The following is a 25,510-nucleotide window of genomic DNA, read 5'->3' on the forward strand; positions in this document are numbered from 1 at the left end:
AATCCTTTGCAGTCTTTTTCCTCTTGGTTTTACCAAAATTGTATTATCGAAGTTACTTTTTATACTTGGAGTCCAGTGGCCTTTCTTAAGTATGCGAAGGTATTTGGTATTAATGACCTACCTCTCTTTTTTTAATCCCCCCACCCCATTTTCCTTTTATTTTCAGAAAAAGGCAATAAAAATTAATGCTTGCTTGTGGTTAAGAATTCAAGCTATATCAAAACATACAAAGCAGGAAGTAAAAGATCCCATAATCCTGTACTCCAGAGTTAACCATTGTTATGTATTGGTGTCATGTTTCCAGACATTTTTGTATTTGTATACAAACAAACCCCTACTTTTTCTTCTTAAAGACAAATGGACGGGGCCAGCCCGGTGGCAGAGTGGTAATTGCACATGCTCCACTTCGGTGGCCTGGGGTTTGCTGGTTCAGAACCTGGGTACAGGCCTACACACCGCTCATCGAGCCATGCTGTGGTGGCATCCCACAGAGAAGAACTAGAATGACTTACAACTAGGATATACAATTATGTACTGAGGCTTTGGGAAGGAAAAAAACAAAAAGAGGAAGATTAGCAACAGATGTTAGCCCAGTGCCAATCTTCCTCACCAAAAAAAGCATACTTAAAAAAAATCAAAAGACAAATGAGCTTATTCTATAGATACCTCTCTTTTCAAATTTAACAATAGATTGCTCATATCATTCCACTATTTATTGCTGATACTGTTCTTGATATTTTCCTCTGCCACTAGAATGGTAAGTGCCATAAATGAAAGCAATGATCTCTAATGTCTTGTTCTCTGTTGTATCCTTGTACAAAGAACAGTGCCTCACATAAGTAGATAATCAATGTATATTTGTTCAATGAATGAAAACCATTTAATGAACTGAGAATTCCATTTGTCACTGATCTTAAGCACAATCATGTGACCCTGCTCTGATGGAGTGTCCATAGAACATTAGAAGAATCATATGTGCAAATTGCTTTTGCAGTAAATAAGTGAAAAGAGTCGATATGATAGAGGGACACAGTGGCTAGTTAAGATTGGGTAGTCAAGTAAAATCTTTCTCAAGAGGTAACATATAAGCTTGAATTCTGAATGGTGACAAGGGGAGAAAGGTATTTCAAACAGAGGAAAAGAACACAAGGCAGGAACTTAGTCATTTTTGCCCCATGAAACTGACTTGATCTCATTGTTTTTTGTTGTTAGCATATACAACTCATTCTATTGTTGTGATAATTCTTGAAGAGCAGTTCCTAAGTAAATGGCATTGCTCTGGAACTGTACTAATAAGGCAGTCAGTAGCTACCTGTGGCTATTAAAATTAAAATTAGATAAAAAATGCAGCTCCTCAGTTACTCTAGCTGTGTTTCAAGTGACTAGTGGCTACCATATTGGACAGCATGAATATGGAACATCTCCAATGTGCAGAAGGTTTTGTTGCACAGAGCTACTTTGGAAAGTCACTAGAATATAAATTCAGTAAGAGGCTTTATACTTTGTTCACTGCTGTACACCTAGCATCTGACATGTAAAGGCTGAATCAATATTTGTTAAATAATGAGGTGAATAAATGGATACATGAATGGAAGGTCAGCATATCTGTTCCCAGACAGGGAACGACAAATGAGAAAGAGCTTGATGTGTTTGAAGAAGGGAAAGAAGACTGGCTGGACCAGAGAGAAGAGTGATAGTTTGAGATCAACATAGAGAAATTGGTAACTTGACCCCTATAGGCAATGTTAAACCTTCTGAATTTTGTTTGAAGTGCATTGAGAAGTGATAGAAAGGTTTGTAACACAGCAATAGTGTGATCTACTCTGGATGCCTTTTTTAAGTGATTTCTTTTGTTTTACTAGTGTTTTGAGAGTTTAATAAGATGGTAGGTATGACAGTTTATTAAACTGGGCATTTGAGTAAGTAAACTGTTTGAAATCCAGGTTATTCATTTACTTCATTTATAGTGGTAGCACTGGCACCCTTGTTTTTTGTTGTTTTTGATTCCTTACTTATAAGCAGGAACTTATAGGCAAGAACTTGTTTTTGTTTTTTTTCCAGTGAAGGTGGTGTTTTTAAGGCTCATCTCACTTTCCCAAAAGATTATCCCCTCCGGCCTCCTAAAATGAAATTCATTACAGAAATCTGGCACCCAAATGGTAAGTGTATCTAGCTCTACTTTTGCATTTACAAATATGATAGCCTGTCACTGAAGTTTTCAAGGTTAACAAAGATGTAGTTCTCAATGAAATTGCTTTGGAATTTTTGTACCAAATTTATTGTGTTCATTATGCACATGGCCTTGTATTAGATTCTTTAGAAGAGAGGGAGTAACAGAGATCATATGAAAAAATAATTTTTATTAGTTTCCAGCTCTTTTTGAGACCCTTGATGTTCCAAATTAGAGGCAAGTTTGGTGGGTGATATTCAGTGGTAAGAGAACTCTTATAATGGAGGAGATAATTTCCAAAGTATTCAGTGACTTGTTGGCTATTACAGAGAGCATAGAAGTAATTAAACTTGGATTTTGTATTTATATTTTCTCATCTTAGCTCTTAGACCATGGGCAACTCTTTAACTTTTTTATCTATATTCTTAGCTTTAAAAAAAGAATGTCCTCCTACCTACGTCATAAGTTGACTGATAGGGTCAAATGAGAGAAAATACTGTGTGTTTTAACCTTTGGAAAGCATCCAATACAGCTGTGCATGAAATGGCGACACTGACTTTTTTACCCAAAGATGTGCTACCATTTAAAATCCATTTTGTGAGCCAAAGGTTAGGCTAGATAAGCTATGTTTGTACTCAGTCTCCCTGAACTTTTGGCCTTGCTTTGTGTGATAGAGCGCACAAGGATTTCTTTTCTAAGTATTTTGTAATCAGAGTTGTGTTTTTAGATTACTACAAGAATCTGCTTCTCATAGTCAGAACTCTTTTGGTTGCAAGGAGGAGAAACCTTTATATATTAGTTTAAGCAAAAATCAGAGAGTGAGTAATGGATGAATGAATAAATTAAGGGTTTATTACAAGGATTTCAATGGCTTGAAAAACACATGGGTCTTATGAGAGACTTGAATTGGTGAATGGGGAACTATTGGGAACCAAGGGAGCCACCATATTTCATTGCATCTAAGATAGCATTGATCACAAAAGACACAGTTATTTTTTGTACCAGTAGGAGGGAAGAAAAATATCTCTAACAATTTATTTGTGGTCGAGTGCATTAACAATAGTCCTATATGATGTATGGATGCATGAATTGATATCTGCCTTTTGTTGGTTTGACATTTTTTTCCGTCTCTTCCTTGGCTTTTAGCAGTTTCTCCTGCCTTCACTTGAATTACTTGATGTGTAATAGGCAATCTTTTTGCACCTGTTTCTAAAGAAGATGTAACAAAGCTTTGGAATGTTGGCTCCACCACAAATTAGCTGTGTAACTCTAGGCAAAGACTCTTTGGGCCTTGGTTATCTCTTTCTGTGACAATTAAATGAGAGTATATATGTAAGCAATTTATGGGACTTCTCTCCTGTTAAGAGGAAGGCTACCAATGGCCTAGGTAGTTTAAGAGGACAAGTGATGAAATGAGTGGGGGTTTTTTTTGTTTGTTTGAAGTTGAAGAGACTTTTCGTTTTTGCAGGCCATAATGGAGAAGACATTGCAGCGTGCAATAATTAAGACTTGATTTGATAGAGGGGATACTTCCTGAAAGAAGGATACCTGAGGAGGTGATGGGGCAGGGATGGCAAGTATAGAAAGAATTAGGCTTAGGAAGGAAAGAAAAGTCATTCTGAAATAAGAATGAGAGGAAAAGCAAGCATTTGAGTATCTGGTAAGCACTGGAGATAGAATGATGATTAATGAGTTATGATCTCTTTCTATAAGGATATTATGCTCTATATAAGGGAAAGATAGACACATAAACTTAGTGCTGAAATGGAGAGATGACAGTGATGTGGTTATAAAGGTGTTTGGTAGCATAGAAGAGTGAGTGAGGGAATGATTCTTAGAGAATATGATTCTTGAACAGAATTTTGACTAGTAAATGCCTGGCTTGAACGTCGTTCTTTAGGCTATGGGGACTCATTAAATTAATGAGTTTTAAAGCTATATACTAGGTTCGTCTTGACTCTATTTCCTTTTAGAAAGATTACACTCAGGGAGGAAGGATTGGACGAGGAAGCCAGACTGATAGCCAGGAGATAGATAGAGGATTTTATCAATAGTTCAGGTAAGAGACAATGAAAGCTTGAGAGTAGTGGCAGGAAGGAAAATTTAGTTATTCTCACTTGTTGACTACAAGATATGGGTGGTAATGGAGAGGTGAGAATTTAGAATTCACAGACCATTTACAAAATATTTATAGAATCAAAACCACAGTGAGATACCACTTTACACCCACTAGGATGATTAGAATAAAAAAGATAATAAACAAGTGTTGGCAAGGACATAGAAAAATTAGAATCTCGCTACTGGCAAGAATGTAAAATGGTGCAGCCACTTTGGAAAACAGTCTGGCAGTTCCTCAAAAGGGTAAACATAGTTACCTTATAACCTACAATTGCACTCCTAAGTATATAACCAAGAAAATTGGAAACATATGTCCACAAAATACATGTACATGAATGTTCATAGCAGCATTATTCATAATAGCTGAAAAGTAGAAACAACTCAAATATCTATCAATTGGTGAGCAGGAAAACAAAATGTAATATATCCATATAGTGGAATAAGGTACTGGTATGTGCTACAACATGGATGAGCCTTGAAAACATTATGCTAAGCAAATGAAGCCAGTCACTGAAAACTACATAGTGTATGATTCCGTTTATGTGAAATGCCCAGGATAGGCAAATCTGTAGAGATAGAAAGTAGGTTAGTGGTTGCCTAGGACTTGGGAAGAGGGTTGTGGGGGAATGGGGAGTGATCGCTAATGGTACAGTTTCTTTCTGGAGTAATGAATATATTCTAAAATTGATTGTGGTGATGGTTCTACAACTCTGTAAACATACTGGAAACCATTAAATTGTGCACTCAAATGCGTGAATTATATCTCAGTAAAGCTGTTATAAAAATTATAGGGTAAAGACTAGCTTGGCGTGGCTTAGTGTATTCAGTTTTGGACTTGTTTTTCTTGAGGTGCACTAGTTAGATACCTAGATAAAACTAGTCCAAGACTCAGCAGTGAGCTTAGGGCCTTGGAAGTTACTGGCATCAAGATGATGGGTAACGTATATCAAATCATCACATAGTACAGCTTAAATTTATACTATGTCGTACGTCATTTATATCTCAATAAAGCTGGAGGAAAAAAAGATGATGGGTAACATTGTGATATAATGAGTGAGTTATTTTACCCGGGGAAAAAATGATTAATCTCGGAGATTAGGATAACATCAAAAGTCAGACCAAAGCAAAGGAAAACTGGAAAGTGACTGAGAGAATGGGTTAAAAATAGTGTGTCGCAGAAGGCAAGAGAGGAAAATGTGGCCAGGAAGATGTCCTAACAGTATCAGTCCTAGATACTGATACAACAGTATTGTCTTGTCCTAGAAGGGTTGACTTTAAAAGTACCCAGGGGAATATGTTCTCCAGACCACTTTGTGAGAACAGTCATAGCATTTTGATGGGGAGCAGAAGCCAGTTTACAGTAAGATAAAAGAGAAAGAGTGCCCAAGTAGTGAGTAAATAGAGAAGATGAGGGTAAATCAGATTTTCATGAGTTTAGATGCATAGCTTCAAGAGAAAGGAGATAGCTTGAAGGGTATGCATGGTTCAGGTAGTTTAGTGTTAACAAGGAAGAAGAAATGTGTTTTCTTTTGCGTAATTGATGCTGAGACTGTTGAAGGGAAATTGATTTAGAAATTTTCTTCACACCAAACAGCAAAGTGAATTAAAACTCTAAATGGAATAAAAAGTTTCAAGTGATTAAAAAAAATAGTAGTGAGGGGCCAGCCCCGTGGCTGAGCAGTTAAGTTCGCGAGCTCTGCTTTGGTGGCCCAGGGTTTCACCGGTTCGAATCCTGGGCGCGGACATGGCATCGCACATCAGGCCATGTTGAGGCGGCATCTCACATGCCACAACTGGAAGGACCCACAACTAAAAATGCACAACTATGTACTGGGGGGCTTTGGGGAGAAAAAGGAAAAATAAAATCTTTAAAAAAAAAAGTTAGTGAATATCAATTATTTGCTGGGTGTTAGAGGTAAGAATTTTCTTGTTTCAAAAGTAATAAATATTGAAAGACTAAAAGAGGATAGAGAAATGGCAACTAAATGTGATAATAGGATTCTTAAATGGATCTTGTATCAGATAACAAGGCCAGCTATAAAGAACATTTGTTGGGGCATTGAAATAAATGGAAAAAGTAACAGGCAAAAATTAAACAGGGAAGATTAAGACAGTTTGGCAATAAAAAACTAAAAACTGAGTACATAGATGAGAAGAGGATAAGAACAGACATTTCACAAAAGACATTTCTATTCATGGAAAATTTTCACTCCCAAAAGCATTTAGAAATGCTAATTAAACTAGATGTCATCTGTGAAATTTAAAAACTATCAATAAAGAAAAATCTTAATTCTGAGTGAAGAGACAATGAAACTGTCATCTCACATATTGCCAGTGGCAAGAAAGCCTAAAAACCTTATTCTAAAAAATTAGACTGTATGTTTAAAATGAAATGACATAGGTTAAAAAATTTAAAGATGTTAGATTATGATAATGATTTCTAAAAAAGGAAGATGTATCTTAAGTTGATTCTCTCTGATAGAATTCTCTACAAACACTTAATATGTTTTCAAAGAAAATGACTTGGAAAAAATCCTTACTATGTAATAAATAAGTGAGGAAAGCATCTTAATAATCCTGTATAAGCATTTTATGTTGAACTTTATAGTGCTGTTAAAAGTTTTGTTGTGTTATTCTTGCCTCTTGATCTAGTTAACAGATTTTACTGGGAGGTGGGAGTGGGTTGGGAAGAGGAACCTTAATTATAGAAAAGCTCACATACAAGACACAGAAGGCAGGAGCCTTGTCTGTCACATTCGCTGCTGCAGCCTGTGTCAGTGAGTGCCTGGTACACAACATGCATTCGAGAAGTATTTGTTGTAGAGCAGTGATACATGTAAACTTTGGTTCTGGTTACCCAGCTTTATAACAACAGGAGAAGTGCTTAACTTATAAGATAAAAAATAAGCTTTAAAATTATATCTATCACAAATTTGTTAGACTTTAGATACCTGTCTTTTTTTGATCAATTAATTTGTGGCTTGGATTTTAAAATAATTTTATAGAAAAGGGACCTCATGAATGTCATTTACATTGGTGAATTTTCACTGGCAATATGCCATGTTCCTTTTGTGAATTTGAGTATACTCGTTTCCCTAAAAATATAATTTTGCCTGTATGTGATTTAAAAAGTACGTTATGATGTTAACTTCTCAGTTTTTTCCTTAGGAAAGTCTCTAGACCTTTGACTATCACCAATTTAAATTAATAAGTTAGTGGGCAAGCTAGGAACTCCTTACATAGAAATTCAGTTGTGGTATTTAGACCATTTACTTTTCACAAATGAACAGATTCAATAGTTACCATTTATTCATTTCATCGTATTTACTACATGTAAGTGCTAGGCACTCTCTACATGCTAGGTGTCTTGAAGTTTTGCACAAATAAAAAGATAGCTTACATTCCTTTTGGGTTTGCCAGATGGATCCTATTTTGTAAAATCTGTTGTCTTCCTAAAAGGTTAGTAGGTTCCACTTTGGAAGTTAACTTCTGTTTATATTCAGTGTTTTATACAAGTACTGTGGGAATCAAGGCCACATCTATAATAGATATTTTATGTATAACCAAATTATTTTAAATATTTTAAACAAAACTCTTATTTTCTAATTTTGCAGTTGATAAAAATGGTGATGTATGCATTTCTATTCTTCATGAGCCTGGAGAAGATAAATATGGTTATGAAAAGCCAGAGGAACGCTGGCTCCCTATTCACACTGTGGAAACCATCATGATTAGTGTCATTTCTATGCTGGCAGACCCTAATGGAGACTCACCTGCTAACGTTGATGCTGCGGTAAGGTGGTCACATGCATACATCTCTGCTTCCCTTTAATTAAACTCGATGAGAACTATAGTATCTTTATGTGTATATTTGTGTGTGTGAATATTTGTATGTGTGTATCTGTATATTTATATCCATTTATTTTTCTCCTGAATCTGTATAAAAATAAGTTACAGGGGCTGGCCTGGTGGCGCAGTGGTTAAGTTCGCATGTTCCACTTTGGTGGTCAGTTTGGATCCTGGATGCAGACCTGTGCACCAGTCATCAAGCCATGCTGTGTCAGCGTCCCACATATAAAGTAGAGAAAGATGGGCATGATTGTTAGCTCAGAGCCAGGCTTCCTCAGCAAAAAGAGGAGGATTGGTGGCAGATGTTAGCTCAGGGCTGATCTTCCTCAGAAATAGGTAGATAGATAGATAGACAGATAGGATAGACAGGATAAGTAGATTAGGTAGATAGATAGTTAGTTACAGACATAACTAAGCTTCACCCCTGAATACTTGAACCTAGGTCTTTTAAGAATAAGGACACCTTCTTTCATAATACTGTTATCATGCTGGAGGAAATTTAGTATCAAGTTCCTATTAAAGTCCATATATATCTGCTGCCAATCCTCCTCTTTTCACTGAGGAAGACTGGCCCTGAGCTAACATCCATGCCCATCTTCCTCCACTTTATATGTGGGACGCCTACCACAGCATGGCTTGCCAAGTGGTGCCATGTCCGCACCTGGGATCCGACCCCGTGAAGCCCGGGCTGCCGAGAAGCAGAATGTGCACACTTAACTGCTGCGCCACCGGGCCAGAACTAAAGTCTATATTTTTATTCCTAAGTTTTTATTTTTAAAACTTTCAGATCTACAAAAAAGTTTCATTAGTTAAATAAACGCTTCTATACCCTTTACCTAGATTCACCAGTTGTGGAGATTTTACAACATTGTGTGAATGCGTTACAGATATCCTAAGTCTTCACATTTAAACACTTCAGCCTATATCTTCTAAGAACAAGGTTATCTTTCCATATAAGCATGGTACAAGTCTATCATTGATACAGTACTGTTATTGAATGTACATATACAGTTCATACTCAACTTTCTCCAATATTGTTCTTTATAGCTGCTTTTTTCTTTTGAAAATCTAGACTCTAGGAGTACACATTATATTTTGTATTCATGTTTTATTACTCCTTTAATCTAGAATAGTCCTAGTTCCTCAGCCTTCTCTCCTTCTTTGAAATACTTTTTGTTCTAGGTCTTAGAACTTTTGTAAGTATATATGAAAGCCAGGAGATTAAATTCACCTTTTTTCTTGGGTTACTTCAAGAACCTATTAAGTCAATCTATTAAAACTTGAATGAGACTTTATATGTAGAAAAACACTACATGGATAACCCCCTTGTAAATTTGTGGCTTTGAATTTTTGAATTTAGTAATCAAATTGAAGGAAAAACTGGCAGAAAATCATTCTTTCTATTTAGTCAAGTATTAGTCCAGACAACATAAGAGGCAGTAAGGGAGAAGAGGTGATAGTTTTTTTATAAAGTCCTGTGAAATCATATATTGAGAGAACTAATTACTGTTTCATTTGATTTATGGTCAACTATTAGCTCTTTTTAATAAGATCAGAGCTGACAAGTTGTGTTTTAATCTTCATGAAGGATAAATTAAGAGCAAATACTTGAGAATATGAATATGCAAAAATTATCTCCTCAAAACATCTGAGTCGTGAAACAACGGGTCATTCTCTTGATGCTAAACATTTCCATAAGGGTAGAAATGGGCCTTAATATGAATTTGAAATATGCAAACATGACTTCTGATCTGAACACTGCAATTTGTGCAGAATCTGTATCCTTCTTTTTCTTGAAACCCACTGCTTATTTTTCTGATTTAACCAGTTGTCTCATATTTAAACCATAGCTTTCTTGTAAACAGTTCTCTTTACCTTTCTTACTTGCTTTTCCCTCTTGCACTGTATTCCTTTTATCATATTTTCATATGTTCTTCTAACCTCTCAATGACTGATACCTATTCCAGGAAGGAAATTCCTAGGTCCCTCCATCCTTTGTTTCCAGATTAGATTGACTCAGTCTGTTGCTTCGCTGCCATCCTTGGATTTCTCTTTCCTGTTCTTCTGAACTGGATCATTTGTTTCCTGGATCCTATTTCTTTTTTTCTTGGTTGACTTCCTTTTGCTGTACTTTATCCTTGGGTAATGTTTTGGAAAGGTGTATGGGAATTAAATCTTGAGTCCTTACATGTCTAGAAGTGTTTTTATCCTGCCCTTACATTTGATTGATAGTTTGTTTATAGAATTGTAGGGGAGAGAATCAAATTGCTAAGGAATTTATATTTAGCATTTATTCTTGTTGATGAGGAAGTTGATGCTAGGCTAATTCTTCTCCATTTGTAGGTGCCGCCCCCACCACCATTCCCTTTAGGTCCTTTTCTTGATTCTTGGTTTTCTGAAATTTCACATTGTTATATACACCTTAAAATTTTCCTTCATTGTAGTTGATGTATGCTTTGAAGACTTCAGCTGTGGGAGTTTTCTTTTTTATTTTGAGAGTTTTCCCATGTTTAGTATTCTTTTCTTTTTTGAAGTTGTAGCTATTACCCAGATTGATCCCTTGTTTCATCTAAAATAGTGCTGATTTTGAGTTTTCATTTTGGCAGTATTACTTTTGATTTTAAATAACTTGTTCTTCTCTCCATTAATTCCTTTTCCATAAAATCTTATCACTGTTTAATCAACGTAGTAGTTCTTTAGACTTTTGGGAATTTTAATTAGAGATTTTAAAAAAGTTAAATTCTGAAGTCTCTTTCTCTGACGTCGATATTTCTTTTGTACTTTTTTCTTTTTAAATTTTTTTATTGTCATAACATTGGTTTATAGTATTATATAAATTTCGAGTGTACATCAATATATTTTGCTTTCTGTGTAGATTACATCATGCTCACCACCCAAAGACTAATGACACTTTGTTTTGTATTTTGAAGTCTACTTCAGAACTCTGTAGGCTTTCTACACATTTCTCTGTTCATGAGTAAGAAGTGGTAAAGAGGGCCGGCCCTGTGGCCGAGTTGTTGGGTTCGCGCACTCTGCTTCCGCAGCCCAGGGTTTCACCAGTTCGGCTCCTGGGCATGGACATGGCACCACTCATCAGGTCACGTTGAGGTGGCGTCCCACATGCCACAACTAGAAGGACCTGCAACTAAAATATACAACCATGTCCTGAGGGGATTTGGAGGAAAAAAGCAGAAAAAAAACAAAAATCAAAGAAAAGATTGGCAACAATTGATAGCTCGGGTGCCAATCTTTAAAAAACAAAGGAAGTGGTAAGAAATGAGGGTCTAGGAAGGCAAATTGGAGCTGTGTGCATGGGTATGTGTGTGTGTGTGCATGCATGCAGAAATTTGTTCCACTTTAGAATGTGGGTACAAAGCCAGATACTAAACTAAGAGTAAGAGTTGGAGGAAGAGGGGTGTCATTTAAATGCCAAAATGAAGAAGTAATTACTTTCAGTACCAATACCTACACTAGCAGTTCTAGTTCTAGTTCGAGTGCTCTTAAGTATATTTATGTAAAGCCTATATATCATCATCATTACTGTTGTTATCTTAGGAGGGTGTTAAATTTTGGATAGAGGTGGGAGAAGGATGCCAAACTATTGAGTTATACGGACTTTCTGTTAATCTGTTTTCAGCCCTACTTCTTACTGACTCTTCTCAGATCTGCCCTTTCTAAACTTTAACTTCTTTAGGGTTTTGTTCAATAGGTCCTTTCCTTCCTTTGGTCTGATTCCATTGAGACTTCTCCAGGCTACTTTCTCTTCTCTGCTGTATGTTTCCTCACTCTTCCATCTGTTTTTGGTCTTCCAGAAAAAATTTACCCCCATTTTTAGGTGACTTTCCTGCCATTTGTTTTGATATTGAGGATTTATACCTTTAAAAAAAGTTCCAATATGGTCATTTTAATAGGGTCTCAGGAGAGCAGAAAGAAATGTATGTGCTTTTTGCTCTGTTGAATTCACTGGCTCCCCATTTATAAAATGCAGATGATACTATCACCTTTCTGGTCATCCACAGTGTATGGCGTAGAGCTGTCAACAAATGGTGGTTATCTTAGCTGGTTCCTGCTTTGAAAGCATCATCTACCAATACCAATCTATCCTTTTACCTAAACTTCCTTGTCCAATCTTGTCTTAGTCACCAGAGAATGTCAGTCACACTATATTGTCTCTCTAAAGTCATTCCCATTCCCCTGCCATTGACTTGGGTCTTTTTTATTTCTTACCTGCATTATTGTAGTAGCTTCCTGTCTGATCTCCCTTCTCTCAGTCTTAATTCTGTCTGCTAAGGGCTATTTTTAGGTGATTTTTTTTCTTAAGATTGACCTTCCCTCTTTGCCTGGAGTTGCCCTGTTGCCCTTTTCTTCCTCGTACTTAAAAATGATAATGAGGTAATTACAGACTTCATAATATTTTATTCATAAATACTTGAGCGAACATCTCCACATCTCTGTATATGTCAGCATTATAGATTATATCATAATTTGTTGTAATGATTAGCTTTCTAGGGTGCCTTGCTTTGAGGGCAAAAATTGTTTTTCAGATCTCTTCCTCTGCAAAGGCAAGGATTAAAGATTTCTGTAGTTTTTACTGTCCCTAAATGGATGATATTAAAAAATGGAAAAAAAGACTGGGCAGTTTTATGAGAATTTCTTGCTATTTACACGCTAGGTAAATCAGTTCTGTTCTCATGTGAAACTGTGCTGGTGCTGTTTTGTGTTCCATTTTTAGTGATAGTGATATTGTCACTGAAATTTGAAATTTGGAATTGTACTCAATATCATCTCAGTATGATGCACTCCACCCGTCTACTCTATATAGGAGGTGGCGTTTGTATGAGTACTTTATTTTCTGGTTGGTTCCAACAGGGGGAGTTGGCAATCCTTTAGATAGCTTTGGTATCTTATTTGTAAATTGTAGTTTTCTTTCAGTGTAATACAAAACTGTTAATGTTCTTCATGGCTTTTTCCTTTTTTTAAGAGAGTTTTGTCTGTGGAGGTACTTTGCATAGGGGAATTCTGCTCTTATAAGTAGAGTGCCTTGCAGAAGTATTTTTTGACTGCTTTTCTACCTTTTCAACTTTTTAACATTTTAAAAGTGTGCATATTGCCAAAGCATTACATTCAATATTAAAATTAGTATTTGAGAGTGTAAGAGGAGTTTGCATAAATTCACTTGATGTTACTTTTATACCTACAGAAAGAATGGAGGGAAGACAGAAATGGAGAATTCAAAAGGAAAGTTGCCCGCTGTGTAAGAAAAAGCCAAGAGACTGCTTTTGAGTGACATTTATTCAACAGCTGTAACTTCACTTATTTCAGGGTAAGTTCATTTTAAAAGTCATACTACTTTTGCCTTTTTATAAATATTGTATCTGTTTTTGGAAATTGTGTGATTTGAGTATTTTAATGGCTTGTTTTCATTGGCTTTTTTTTTGTTTCTATTCTGTTTTTAATTGAGGTTATGATAATTTACAACCTTGTGAAATTTCAGTTGTACATTATTATTCATCAGTCATATTGTAGGTGCACCACTTCACCCTTTGTGCCCCGCCCCCCCCTCCCCTGGTAACCACTAATCGGTTCTCTTTTTCCACGTGTTTAACTTCCACATATGAGTGGAGTCATACAGAGATTGTCTTTCTCTATCTGGCTTATTTCACTTAACATAATACCCTCAAGGTCCATCCATGTTGTTGTGAATGGGACGATTTTATCCTTTTTTATGGCTGAGTAGTGTTACATTGTATATATATACCACATCTTCTTTATCCAATCATCAGTTGATGGGCATTTAGATTGCTTCTACGTCTTGGCTGTTGTGAATAATGCTGCAATGAACATAGGGGTGCATGAGTCTCTTTGAATTGTTGATTTCAAGTTATTTGGATGGATACCCTCTGGTGGGATGGCTGGGTCATGTGGTATTTCTATTTTTTGAGAAATCCCCATACTGTTTTCCATAGTGGCTGCACCAGTTGGCATTCCCACCAGCAGTGTATGAGGGTTCCTTTTTCTCCACAACCTCTCCAGCATTTGTTATTTTTTGTTTTGGTTATTTTAGCCATTCTAACGGGTGTAAGGTGATATCGTAGTGTAGTTTTGATTTGCATTTCCCTGATGATCAGTGGTGGTGAGCATCTTTTCATGTGCCTATTGGCATTGGCTTCATTTTTTAGTGGTGGTATTCAGTAGTCTGCTGTTTCTCAACAGAAACATTGTAGCTTGCTTACTTTTTTCTTAGTAGACCCAGTGGATTTTAACTAAATATTGTATGTTAAACTATTTAGTATGGTAACAATGTATTCTTTTTTGCTGATGGTGAAATTTCTAATGATAAAGTACTTATTTCAGTTTAGTTTCTTCCAGTTTACCTTTTGGTCTACCATTTTGTTGACCACTGCTGGGCACTGAAATTTCTTTATATCTTCTCATACTTATATGTGGTAAAGGATGACTTAAATTTTTGTTTTCTAACTTTTTAAAAGAAAAATCATATTTTGGAATATACTGGCAAGACCGTTAAACATCTGCCTTTCTTCTTTTAATTGGTCTTTATCTCCTCATTCATAACTCATAGTACCAATAGGAAAAATTCCCTTTTATTGTTGTATGTCATCTGTCCACAAGTTTATCTCAAATCTAGCAATGGGTCAAATACTGAAGCCACTCATCTGGCTTAAAAGAGGACATGGTGTAGATGAATTGAGCAAATGTGTGACATTAAAGTTATTTGGGGTTTTTTTTTGAGGTGATAAAAACCATTTATGAAATATAGCTTCTAAAGAATCCCAATGTATGGTACATCCCTGTACTTGCCACCTATTTTAATAAAAAAAACTTTACTGTTACCTTTTACACCCCTTATACTCCCCTCCTCTGTCCCATCCTTTTTTCATATTCTCAATTCTGTGTTTACCATTGCTTTTCTTCATAATTTTGTCGTGTGTATTCCCAAACACTGTATTGACGATTTTGAACTATATATATACACGGAATTATAGTTTATGCATTCTTTTGTGACTTTTATTGCTCAATGTTATATTCTTGAAATAGGTCTGTGTTATGTATAGCTATATTTCATCTGTTTTTACTGTTACGTAGTATTTCATTAGATAAATAACCTCTCTACTTTTGATTCTCATTGCAGGTATTTTTTGAATTGGGGTGGGGTTTTTCGTTTGTTTGCTTTTGCTGTTATAGAAAATGCGGCTATCCTTGTTTCTTGGTGCACACGTACTACCAGTGTTTCTCTAGGATGTGTACCTAAGGATGGAATTGTTGAGTTAAGGGTATATGCACATCACTGGCTAGATAATACCAAATTGCTTTCCAGAATGTTGCATTTATTTATACTCTTTTTGGCAAGGATACGTGTTCTATTTGCTCCATATTCTTTCCAACATTTGATATTATCATACTTCTGCAAAATTTTTAATCTGAAAGGTGTAAGATGATTTGTCATTATGGTCTTAATGTGCATGGCCCTAGTTGCCAATGCAATTGGGTATTGCTCCATGTGTTTTATCACTGATGTTTGCTCTGTGAAATGCCTGTTCTGGCCTTTGGACTATTTTTCTGTTAGGTTATTGGTTTGTATCCTTGTCAGTTCACTTTCTTTATGGTATCTTTGGATGAACAGAGGTTCTTCAGGTTTTTTTTTTTTTTTTTTGAAGATAGGCACCTGAGCTAACATCTGTTGCCAATCTTCTTTTTCTTCTTCTTATCCCCAAAACCCCCTAGTACGTAGTTGTATATTCTAGTTGTGGGTCCTTCTGGTTGTGCTGTGTGGGACAACGCCTCAGCATGGCTTGATGAAGGGTGCCATGTGTGCACCCAGGATCCAACCAGTGAAACCCCGGGCCGCCGAAGTGGAGTGTGTGAACTTAACCACTCGGCCACGGGGCTGGCCTCCGGGGTTCTTAATTTTAATGAAGTGGAATTTATTAGTTCTTTCCTGTATGGATTTTACTTTTTGTCTTAGTTGCTTCCTTGCCATCAGAAAACTACTTTTGTATGTTGTCTTCTAAAAGTTTTCTAATTTTGCCTCTCGTTTATGTGTTGAATCCACAGAAATTGCTTGGTGTATGATGTGAGGTAGTTCAACTTTACCTTCCCATCCCCCAATGTATAGCTGTTGACTACATCATTTTTTGACAAGTCCATCCTTTCCCCACTGATGTAGTGTCAGTTATGTTATAAAGTTACATTTCAAGGTATGTGTTGATCTGTTTCTGATCTTTCTGTGTTTTTTTGGATGGCTTGTCTGTCCCTGAACCAGTATCACACTGTCTTAATTTTTATTTATTATTTTTATGATTAAACATTTCAAATGCAGAGGTGCAAATCAGAAGTAAGGCTAAGATCTATCCACCACTTATTCTGTGTTCATGTTTGGTGTCTCTTGTTTCTGAAAAGACTCATATCTACTTTTAGATCTCCTTATAATAATCTGAAATGGTGAAAATTAACCTTACTTCTTTCCGTTGCCACCAGATACAACAATAACCTTGCGGTTGTCAAATTATTTCTGTTTTTCACCATCTTATTTATATCTATGCTGTTTATTTTTGCTAATAATCCTTATTTTGTTATCATTACCTCTGATACCTCCCTCACATCTAGTCAAGGGTCCGTGGCTTTTCCCTTCTTTTGCCTCTTGCTTCCCACCACCTTAGATCAAATTCTTGTTACTAGACTGTTGCCTCTGTCAGCTGGTATGGAACATCTTTCACGCCTGCTTGCACTTCATCCTGGATACAACTGCCATGTTAGGCTTCAGAAAACTCATGTCATTGCATTGATTCTTTATGGGTATGACGACATCTTAGGAACGACAAACACTCTGAGGGCTAGTTTTCCTTACCCATACCATTTTCCAGTCAGAAAAGAGCTTGGCGACAACAAAGAATTGAAGAGAAACAAAATAACAAATATTGAAGCCTAAGCTTATGTGTGATTTTACCTTAAAAACAGTACTTTATAAATTTAGGAAATAACCAAGAATTTTATTATATTTACCTTGACAGCATATTGGAAATTAGTTAAATAAATAAATACTAATGCAGCGTCACAGACAAATTTTGTAAGGGATTATATATTATCTCTTTTGCTAGTGGGGTTAGAGTTAATTTATATTTGATCATAACATACACTTCTCTTTAAAGTATATTTATCAAGATTAAAGTTCACTTATCAAGAAGAGAGAGGCAAAAAATAATGTTGAAGTAAAATACCTCTTTGCATAGAATAGGTTAATTGAAAAATAATATAATGTTAATGATGAAACTAAACTAATAACTTGTAATTAAAGAGTAAGGAAGCAGTGATTGGAAATCTTGACGAACATTGGTCAGCACTGTTCACACATAAGTAGCAAAGCATCCTTTTTTTTTTTTTTTGAGGAAGATTAGCCCTGAGCTAACATCTACTGCCAGTCCTCCTCTTTTTGCTGAGGAAAATTGGCCCTGAGCTAACATCTGTGCCTCTACTTTATATGTGGGACACCTACCACAGCATGGCTTGATAAGCGGTCAAGCGCCACTGCCTGGGATCTGAACTTTGGGCTGCCAAAGAGGAATGCGTAAACTTAACTGCTGTGCCGCTGGGCTGGCGCGCCACAAAGTATCCTTTTTTAAAGCATCCTTTTTTAAAGTTGCAAGTACCCCAGATCTGTTCGTACTTGCCTTGTAACAGCTTTGCACTATTGTGAAAGGGTATGGCCCCTGGAGTTCTTGATAGAACATAATTTTAAGTGAAATTAATATGCTTATTTTTTGAATGATTAATTTTAGTTACTATTCCGAACTTATGTTACTTATTAAGCTGAAGCTTTTGTGTAGAAATCTATAGTCCTTTAACTGTGTGATTTTCATTGATAAGAACTCAATTAAGGAATTTGTATTTTGTTGTCATTTTGTAACTCATCAGGAGGATCCTTTTGGCCCAGTATGGGCAGAGACAAACATTCTTTGGGAAACCTTGATTGACGAGTAATTAACATAGACTTCTTAAATCAGCATTCAGGTACCCAGTCTTGTCTATTGTGTATTCGTTAAAATTACTAGTAGTTACTCCTTTGCTTGAATAGTCTGCCTCTTTCTAAAATGCATCTCACCATTTGTTCAGCAAGCATTCCCTCGAGCAAATTCTTCCCTTTCTGAAGCACTGTAGCACTTAAGGAGTCTTAACTTTCAGTCATTTATGAATTTGTCCTACTCCTCTTGTTACATATAATTTGGTGCAATTGAGAAACAAAAACCTCAATAAGAACCTGAACCCACTCATCTGTTTGGATTGCACTAAAAGTGAAATCATTTCAAAATTGAATTAAAAAATCACATCAAAATCCATGACTTAACTCATGTCTTCTAAAAGTGGGTCTGTGTTTTACTCATTACCTGATGCACAGAGCATGGTATTCTGTAGAATTGAAGTGCCCACATAATCTTTAAATGTCATTGTCATTACATAATTTTTAATACTTAAGGCTATACCGTAGAAACCTGTTGGCTTGTAGCAGGTTTAGCACAGCCTATCACTCAGACTCTTCTCAAAGACTCGCTCTTTTCACAGCTTGTCAGCAGGCACTTCCTGAATATCCTCAGTATCTTTAGTCATTGGAGGATGTAGATGTGAAATAAAACCCGCAGTAAGCACTTGTAAAAGGTGCACTCTTATTTGGGTTGAACAAAAAGTAAATTTAATTTAAAATTGTTTTTTAAATGTCTACATCAAAATCCATAACATATAATGTTTTCTGAAAATGGAAGTATTATATTTGATGTACCTCACCCAGACTTTCTTTATTTCACTGTTTTTTTTTTATTATGGTAAAAACCACATACATAAATTTACCCTCTTAACAATTTTTGTGTGTGCGTTACAGTATTACCTATACGCACATTGTTGTACAACATATCTCTAGAACTTTGTTTTGCATGACCGAAACTCTATATCTATTGAACAACTCTGTTTCCTTCTCTCTCCAGCTCCTGGCAACACCATTCTGCTTTTGTTTCTGTGAGTTTGACTTCTTTAGATACCCCATATAAATGGAATGATGCAGTATTTGTATTTCACTTTTTCCTAGTGTTTATACTTTGTCCTATATGAAGATTATTAATAACCTTACCTGTCTTCTATTTCAGCTGTGGGATGGGAAGAAGAGAGAGGAAAAAGGGAGAAACAAATCTTCCCTTTCCCACAGATCAACAGCATGGCCACATTCTATACCACTAGACAAGAGGACTTTTTGTTCTACGTCAAGGCTAGAGGGATTGTATTAGTTCTCTATTGCTATGTTACAAATCATCTAAAGTTTAGTGGCTTAAAACAACATTTGTTATCTCATAGTTTCCATAAATGTGGGATCTGGGTATGACTCGGTTAAGTCTTTTGGCTCTGGGTCCCTCGTAATGCTGCAGCCGAGGTGTTGGTTAGGCACTGCAATCATCTTAAGGCTCAGCTGCTGGTGGATCTGCTTCTCGGTTCACTCAAGTGGTTCTTGATAGGATTCTGTTCCTCACTGGCTGTTGGCTAGAGTCCTCTCTCAGTTCTTTGTCATGTGGGCCTCGCCATAGGTCAGCTAACAACGTGGTGGTTGGCTTCATCAGAGGGAACGAGTAAGAGATAAGAGAAGATGTGCTAAATGTAGTGAATGTTGAGTAAGAGATAAGAGAAGATGTGCTAAATGTAGTGAATGTTAATTGTCTCCTGCCCAGAGGGAAGCAGTCATGCTGCAGCCTTCTGGGAATGTTGTCTGCTGATAACTCATAACTGAGTTGCTCTCTAGGAATTGCCCTCAGCTAAAAGAGATGACTTGCCCTTACCTGGGGGTCGCCTGCATCCAGTGACTGGTTGGTTTGGGGAACAGATGAGCTGGTACAAAGGCCTGGACCACTGGCTCTCTTTTCTTAGTTTGGGAATTTTCTGAAAGGCCATCCCAATGTGGGATTAACTGAAACCTTTGTTTCAACCGACCCCTCAGTTCATCTTCTGCTTAATCCTGTTTCCCTCTCTTGTTTTTGGAAGCAGTTGTCAGTAAACTTTGTACAAATCTCTGCCTTAGAATCTGTTTCCTAGGGAACTCAACTCAGCATACTAGCATTGTGTAACCCATCGCAATAAGATAGAAGACTTTCTGCCATACCTAGTTGCAGATGTGTGTGCATGAATCCAGTCATTTCTCACAAATAGGAGTATATATGGCTCCATGTATATGGCTTCTGTTCCTCCAAAGTAGCCATATTCTCTCCATTGCTTATTTGAGATCACATTTGGAGTAAGTGATTATCACAAGATGACCACATCCTTGCTGGATTTCTATTCAGATCATTCAAGGATTAGCCTCCACATCTCACCCATATCTCCTTAAAATTAAGGCTCCTGAGATGTTGAGCCTTTCTGATCTCCTGTGATACAATAACATTATGAAGAAAAGTGAAAAATCTACCCAATCTGCTGCAAGGATTTATTCCTTTCACTCCCACTGGTGCAGGTGCTCTGTAGTGAGTGATCTTGTTGACTGAGGTAGGGAAGAAGCTATGCTATCTCCAAAAAACTTTGAACACATAAGACGTAAATATGAAAAGCAGAACTATTAGAACAAAATAAAGGAGAATATCAAGGTAGAGAAGAATTTATTAGGCACAAGTAACATACCCATAAAAGGGAAAAATTTTACAAGTTTGGCTATATCAAAACTGAAAGCTTAAATATTATGATGAGACAAAATGAACAAAAACTAGTGACTATCTACTGCTCAGGATTTCCATCTAGAATCTACAATCAGCTTCTGTGAATCAGTAAGAAAAATATCAGCACAAAGGAGAATGATATGAATAGATAATAAATAGAAGAAGAAAGAAAGCTGATTGTTATGCATGTGAAAAGTAACTCAACTGCATTTGTAATCAGAAATACAAAGCTACAGGGAGATACCATCAAATCCATCAGGTCAAAAATCAAAATGTCTGAGAAACCCAAGTGCAAGGATTTGGGGAAACAGTACACTTGAAATACTGGCATGAGTGAAGCTATTCCGCCAACTTTGGAGAGCAATTTGGTAATATCTAGTTAATTTGAAAACATATCCTGTGATTTAGGTGTATAGATTAGAGAAACTCTAGCACATGTGTACAGAGAGACATATAACAAGGATATTGCTTGCAGTATCGTGTGTCATTTTTAAGAGGCCCATCAGTATTGATCAATTGTGATTGGTACAATAAAATATTATCCAGCAACTAAAATGCAGAATATACACTTACAGTTATATATAATCACATGGTTAAATCTCAAAAACCACAGTCTTGAGGGGCTGGCCCTGTGGCCGAGTGGTTAAGTCCGTGTGCTCCGCTGCAGGCGGCCCAGTGTTTCGTTGGTTCGAATCCTGGGCATGGACATGGCACTGCTCATCAAACCACGCTGAGGCAGCATCCCACATGCTACAACTAGAAGGACCCACAACGAAGAATATACAACTATGTACTGGGGGGCTTTGGGGAGAAAAAGGAAAAAAAAAAAAATGAAAAAAAAAATGTTGTCTTAAAAAAAAAAAAAACCACAGTCTTGAGTAGGAAAAACAATTTGCAAAAAAAGGAGAAATAACACAGAGTATGATACCATTTATGTAAATTAAAAAGCAAAACTCACTATATTATTCTTCATAGCTATATGGTAGAATAAAAGTTTAAAAACACCAGAGACTTGAAGAAATACATAAAATTCATAAAATTTGCCATAGTGTTTAACTTGAGGGAGGAGGAAAGGGGACTGGGAACAAAGGGGCTTCGCCTTTTTCCCTCAACTCTCAGTCTTTGAGAACACTTGGCTCATCTTCTTAGCTTTCCACAAAAAACTAAACTAAAAAGGATGCCAGGGACTACCTTTTGGAAAGGCTTAATTTTAGTTTTGATTCTTAATCTCCATAGTGTTTGACACTATTGATCATCCCTTCTGGAAATATCTTTATTGTTGTTGTGCCTCTCTTTCTCTCCTCACTTCCCCCTCCTCATCCCCAATTGCAGGAATAAAACAGGCATTACAAAAATTTGGAATACAGAAACTTCTATATATAAGGAAAAGTAAATCTTTTTCCCATCTCAGCCCCCCAGTGCTGCTCCCACAAGTGACCACTGATAATGGTTTAATCTTTCTGAAGTCTAACTCTCCTCCCAACACACATTTACACACAAGTGCGATATATGTGTCTGTGTGTGTAACAAGTGTATACATAGCATACATTCTGTCCTCTTTTTTTTTTAACATTGTCTTTTGATATTTTGCTAGCTCTATAGTATATATCTGCTTCCTTTTTATTTTTATTTTATGTGAGGAAGATTGGCCCTGAGCTAACATCTGTGGCAATCTTTCTCTGTTTTATGTGGGATGCCACTGCAGCATGGCTTAACGACTGGTACTAGGTCCGTGCCTGGAATCTGAACCTGTGAACCCAAGACCACTGAAGCAGAGTACACAAACTTAACCATTACACCACTGGGCTGGCCCCTGTCTGCTTCCTTTTTAACAGTTGCGTATTTTTAAGGTTTAAAATAAATATCTCGAAATGAGAGGTAACACCAACAACCGGAGACCCTGAGCTCTTATCTTTGCCACCAAAGAGCTGTTCCTCTAGTCAGTTAGATCAGGCATAAAAAAAGTAAAAGTAAGATTAAACCACCTTATGAGCTCTGGTGGGAATAGAAGCAGAGCATGGCTTTCAGAAGTCAGCACATGACCAAATATTGAATGGTTAGAACAGAGGTTAGACATAAAGCTGCTGGTGAGATTGGAAGGCTCCAGAGTAGAGAGAAAGACTCATTTGGTGTAGAGAGTAGTACTTACTAGGGCCAAGGACAACATCTTGCACAATTTCCAATTAGATGACAGGAGGAAGAAATGGAGACTGAAACGTGGGCTGCTTGGTCACAGGGAGGAGAGCTTGGAGAGTGAAGTACTACAGAGCTCAGAAAGGAAGTGGGTGTGGATGGTCACTAATGCCATGACATGAGCAAAGAATAAGAATAGTTCAGTTTGAGGGGAAAAGCCAAAGGGGTGATGATGGGGTGAGAGTTGTCTCATAGTATACTGGATGGCAGTGTAAGATGAATTGCAAATTTTAGAAGCTTTCTTGTGAACGGTAATGGGGAAAACTTCCTTGATACTAAGCTATTTAACTCATGGACTGCTTTCACTTAAGAATGGTTGAGGTTACTGGAACATTTACCCTGAGAGAGGAATTACTTTTATTATTGTCTTTAACATAAAAAAAGCGGTTTTTATTTGGAAAGACAGTTGTCTGCTTTGTATTTTTTAGGCCTTTTAAAAAGATTAAGTTGTGTAGCCACATAGAAAGTTATGATTTGGGGCCAGCCCCGTGGCCAAGTGGTTGAATTTGCATGCTCTGCTTCGGTGGCCCAGGGTTTCGCTGGTTTGGATCCTGGGCGCAGACATGGCACCCCTTATCAAGCCATGCTGAGGCAGTGTCCCATATAGCACAACCAGAAGGACCCACAACTAGAATATACAACTGTGTACTGGGGGGCCCTGGGGAGAAGAAGAAGAAGAAAAAAAGAAGATTGGCAACAGATGTTAGCTCAGGTGCCAATCTTGAAAAAAAAAAAAATAATGATTTGATTCTAGTTTTAGGAAATAAGACATTTTCATCCTTTAGAGGTGAACTATCTCCAGATTTGTAGGTTAAAAATCAGAAATAAGAGGAAGTTTGAAGCAAAAGACAGATACTTAAATTATTTCATAAAGACATACAATTGATATAATTTCAATTAATATAAAAGTGTGTGATTTTAATAACAGAAATATTTTAACTTAGAAATGGGATATGCTTACAAAAATGTAAATAACTGTTTCAGGTCTGTGCCACTTATTTAGGGTTTTAGGCAGGTAATTTAGTTTCACATTTGTCTTTCTAGAGAAAAGAACAACAAACTTGCTTTTTCTGTACTGAGGGCTTTTCTCTGTTTAGAATATGTTTTATTCAAAGAGGGGAGAATAGATTTTTCTATTCCTGCTGAAGAAGCTAATGCTACTTAAAGTTGAATCCTCGTTATTAAAAGGCTGGATTGCATGATTTTAGGTATTTAATGACTTTCTGTGGTCAGTCCTCTCTGGAGTATTTTTTCTTTTTTTTTTTTTTTTGAGGAAGATTAGCCCTGAACTAACATCTGCTGCCAATCCTCCTCTTTTTGCTGAGGAAGACTGGCCCTGAGCTAACATCCGTGCCCATCTTCCTCTACTTTATATGTGGGACGCCTACCACAGCATGGCTTACCAAGCAGCACGTGTTCGCACCCGGGATCTGAACCGGTGAACCCTGGGCTGCCGAAGCGAAACATGGGAACTTAACCGCTGAGCCACCAGGCCGGGCCCTGGAGTATTTTTTTTTTAAAGAAACCTCTCATGGAAACAGTTTTTAAATGATTCTTTTGTGGCCCTGAAATTTCTTATTCATACCATAGGGGAATGATTACTGAATGCCCAAACTCTATATACCCAGTCCTCTTTCAGCCCTGAGAGATTAATTGGCCAGGGATTAATTTGGGTGTTGTATAGTCTTTGGAAAAAACATTCAAGTAACATTACCTAAAAGTTGCAATGCCTGTTTGATAACAATGTCTCTTCAGTTTCAGTATATGTCTTTAGATTTTCTAATAAAATATGTGTGCACATATGTGTATCTGTGTGCAAATGGTAGAACTTGACTCTGGTGAAGGTGATGTGTTCATATTTGGTGCCTTCAGTGCTTTGCTAGGGACCGTTTACGCTGACTGCTACCACCCCTTTGGAAAGAAGTTTAGTAGCAGTTCTACCTCTGAGGAGCTATCTTAGGGAGGTAGTCTAAATTAGGGAAGTAGGCACATGTATGGCCACACATAGGCCCACAGCTTTCTTTCCGCCCACAACAGCTTTGATATGGTTGAATTTGGGTGATTGTAACGTTAATAAATTCATTCTGGGCTTTAGAAGAAGGCACACTGAACTTTTAACATGTCTAATAGGAGTTAAATATCTGTCATAATTCTAAGTACATTTGGCTTCTTTGTTAGGAGTTTAAACTTCTATCCCTTGAATTCCCAGTCATCTTTTATTTGAGTTCTTTGTGCCCAACATTGTGCTTGGCAGACAATACAGGTTTCTGAGTTTCTCAAACACTTGATCTTATATAATAGTAATAGGCATTCTCCTCCCTGCTCCCCCTATGTATTTAAAAGTACACATTAATATAATAAAGTCTCTGAAAAGTCCAATCATTAAATGATACTTTTTTTTTAACTTGAGCCTAGTGTTTTCCTAACTTTTTTTTTTAATTTTTATTGAGTTAATGATAGGTTACAATCTTGTGAAATTTCA

At 36.8% G+C, this 25,510-nt stretch overlaps 1 protein-coding gene across 1 annotated transcript in view; it reads left to right on the plus strand.

The window, feature by feature from the left end:
* Positions 1-25,510, plus strand: part of UBE2G1 (ubiquitin conjugating enzyme E2 G1) — a 106,109-nt gene that overhangs the window by 76,315 nt on the left and 4,284 nt on the right. The window contains exons 3-5 of the mRNA XM_046675838.1: positions 2,062-2,159; positions 7,903-8,081; positions 13,338-13,460. Of these exons, the coding sequence (XP_046531794.1) occupies positions 2,062-2,159; positions 7,903-8,081; positions 13,338-13,424 (364 nt within the window). The 3' untranslated portion in view covers positions 13,425-13,460. The remainder of the gene's footprint in view (positions 1-2,061; positions 2,160-7,902; positions 8,082-13,337; positions 13,461-25,510) is intronic.

The sequence above is a fragment of the Equus quagga genome, chromosome 11 (assembly GCF_021613505.1).
Source record: "Equus quagga isolate Etosha38 chromosome 11, UCLA_HA_Equagga_1.0, whole genome shotgun sequence".
Taxonomy (NCBI): Eukaryota; Metazoa; Chordata; class Mammalia; order Perissodactyla; family Equidae; genus Equus; species Equus quagga.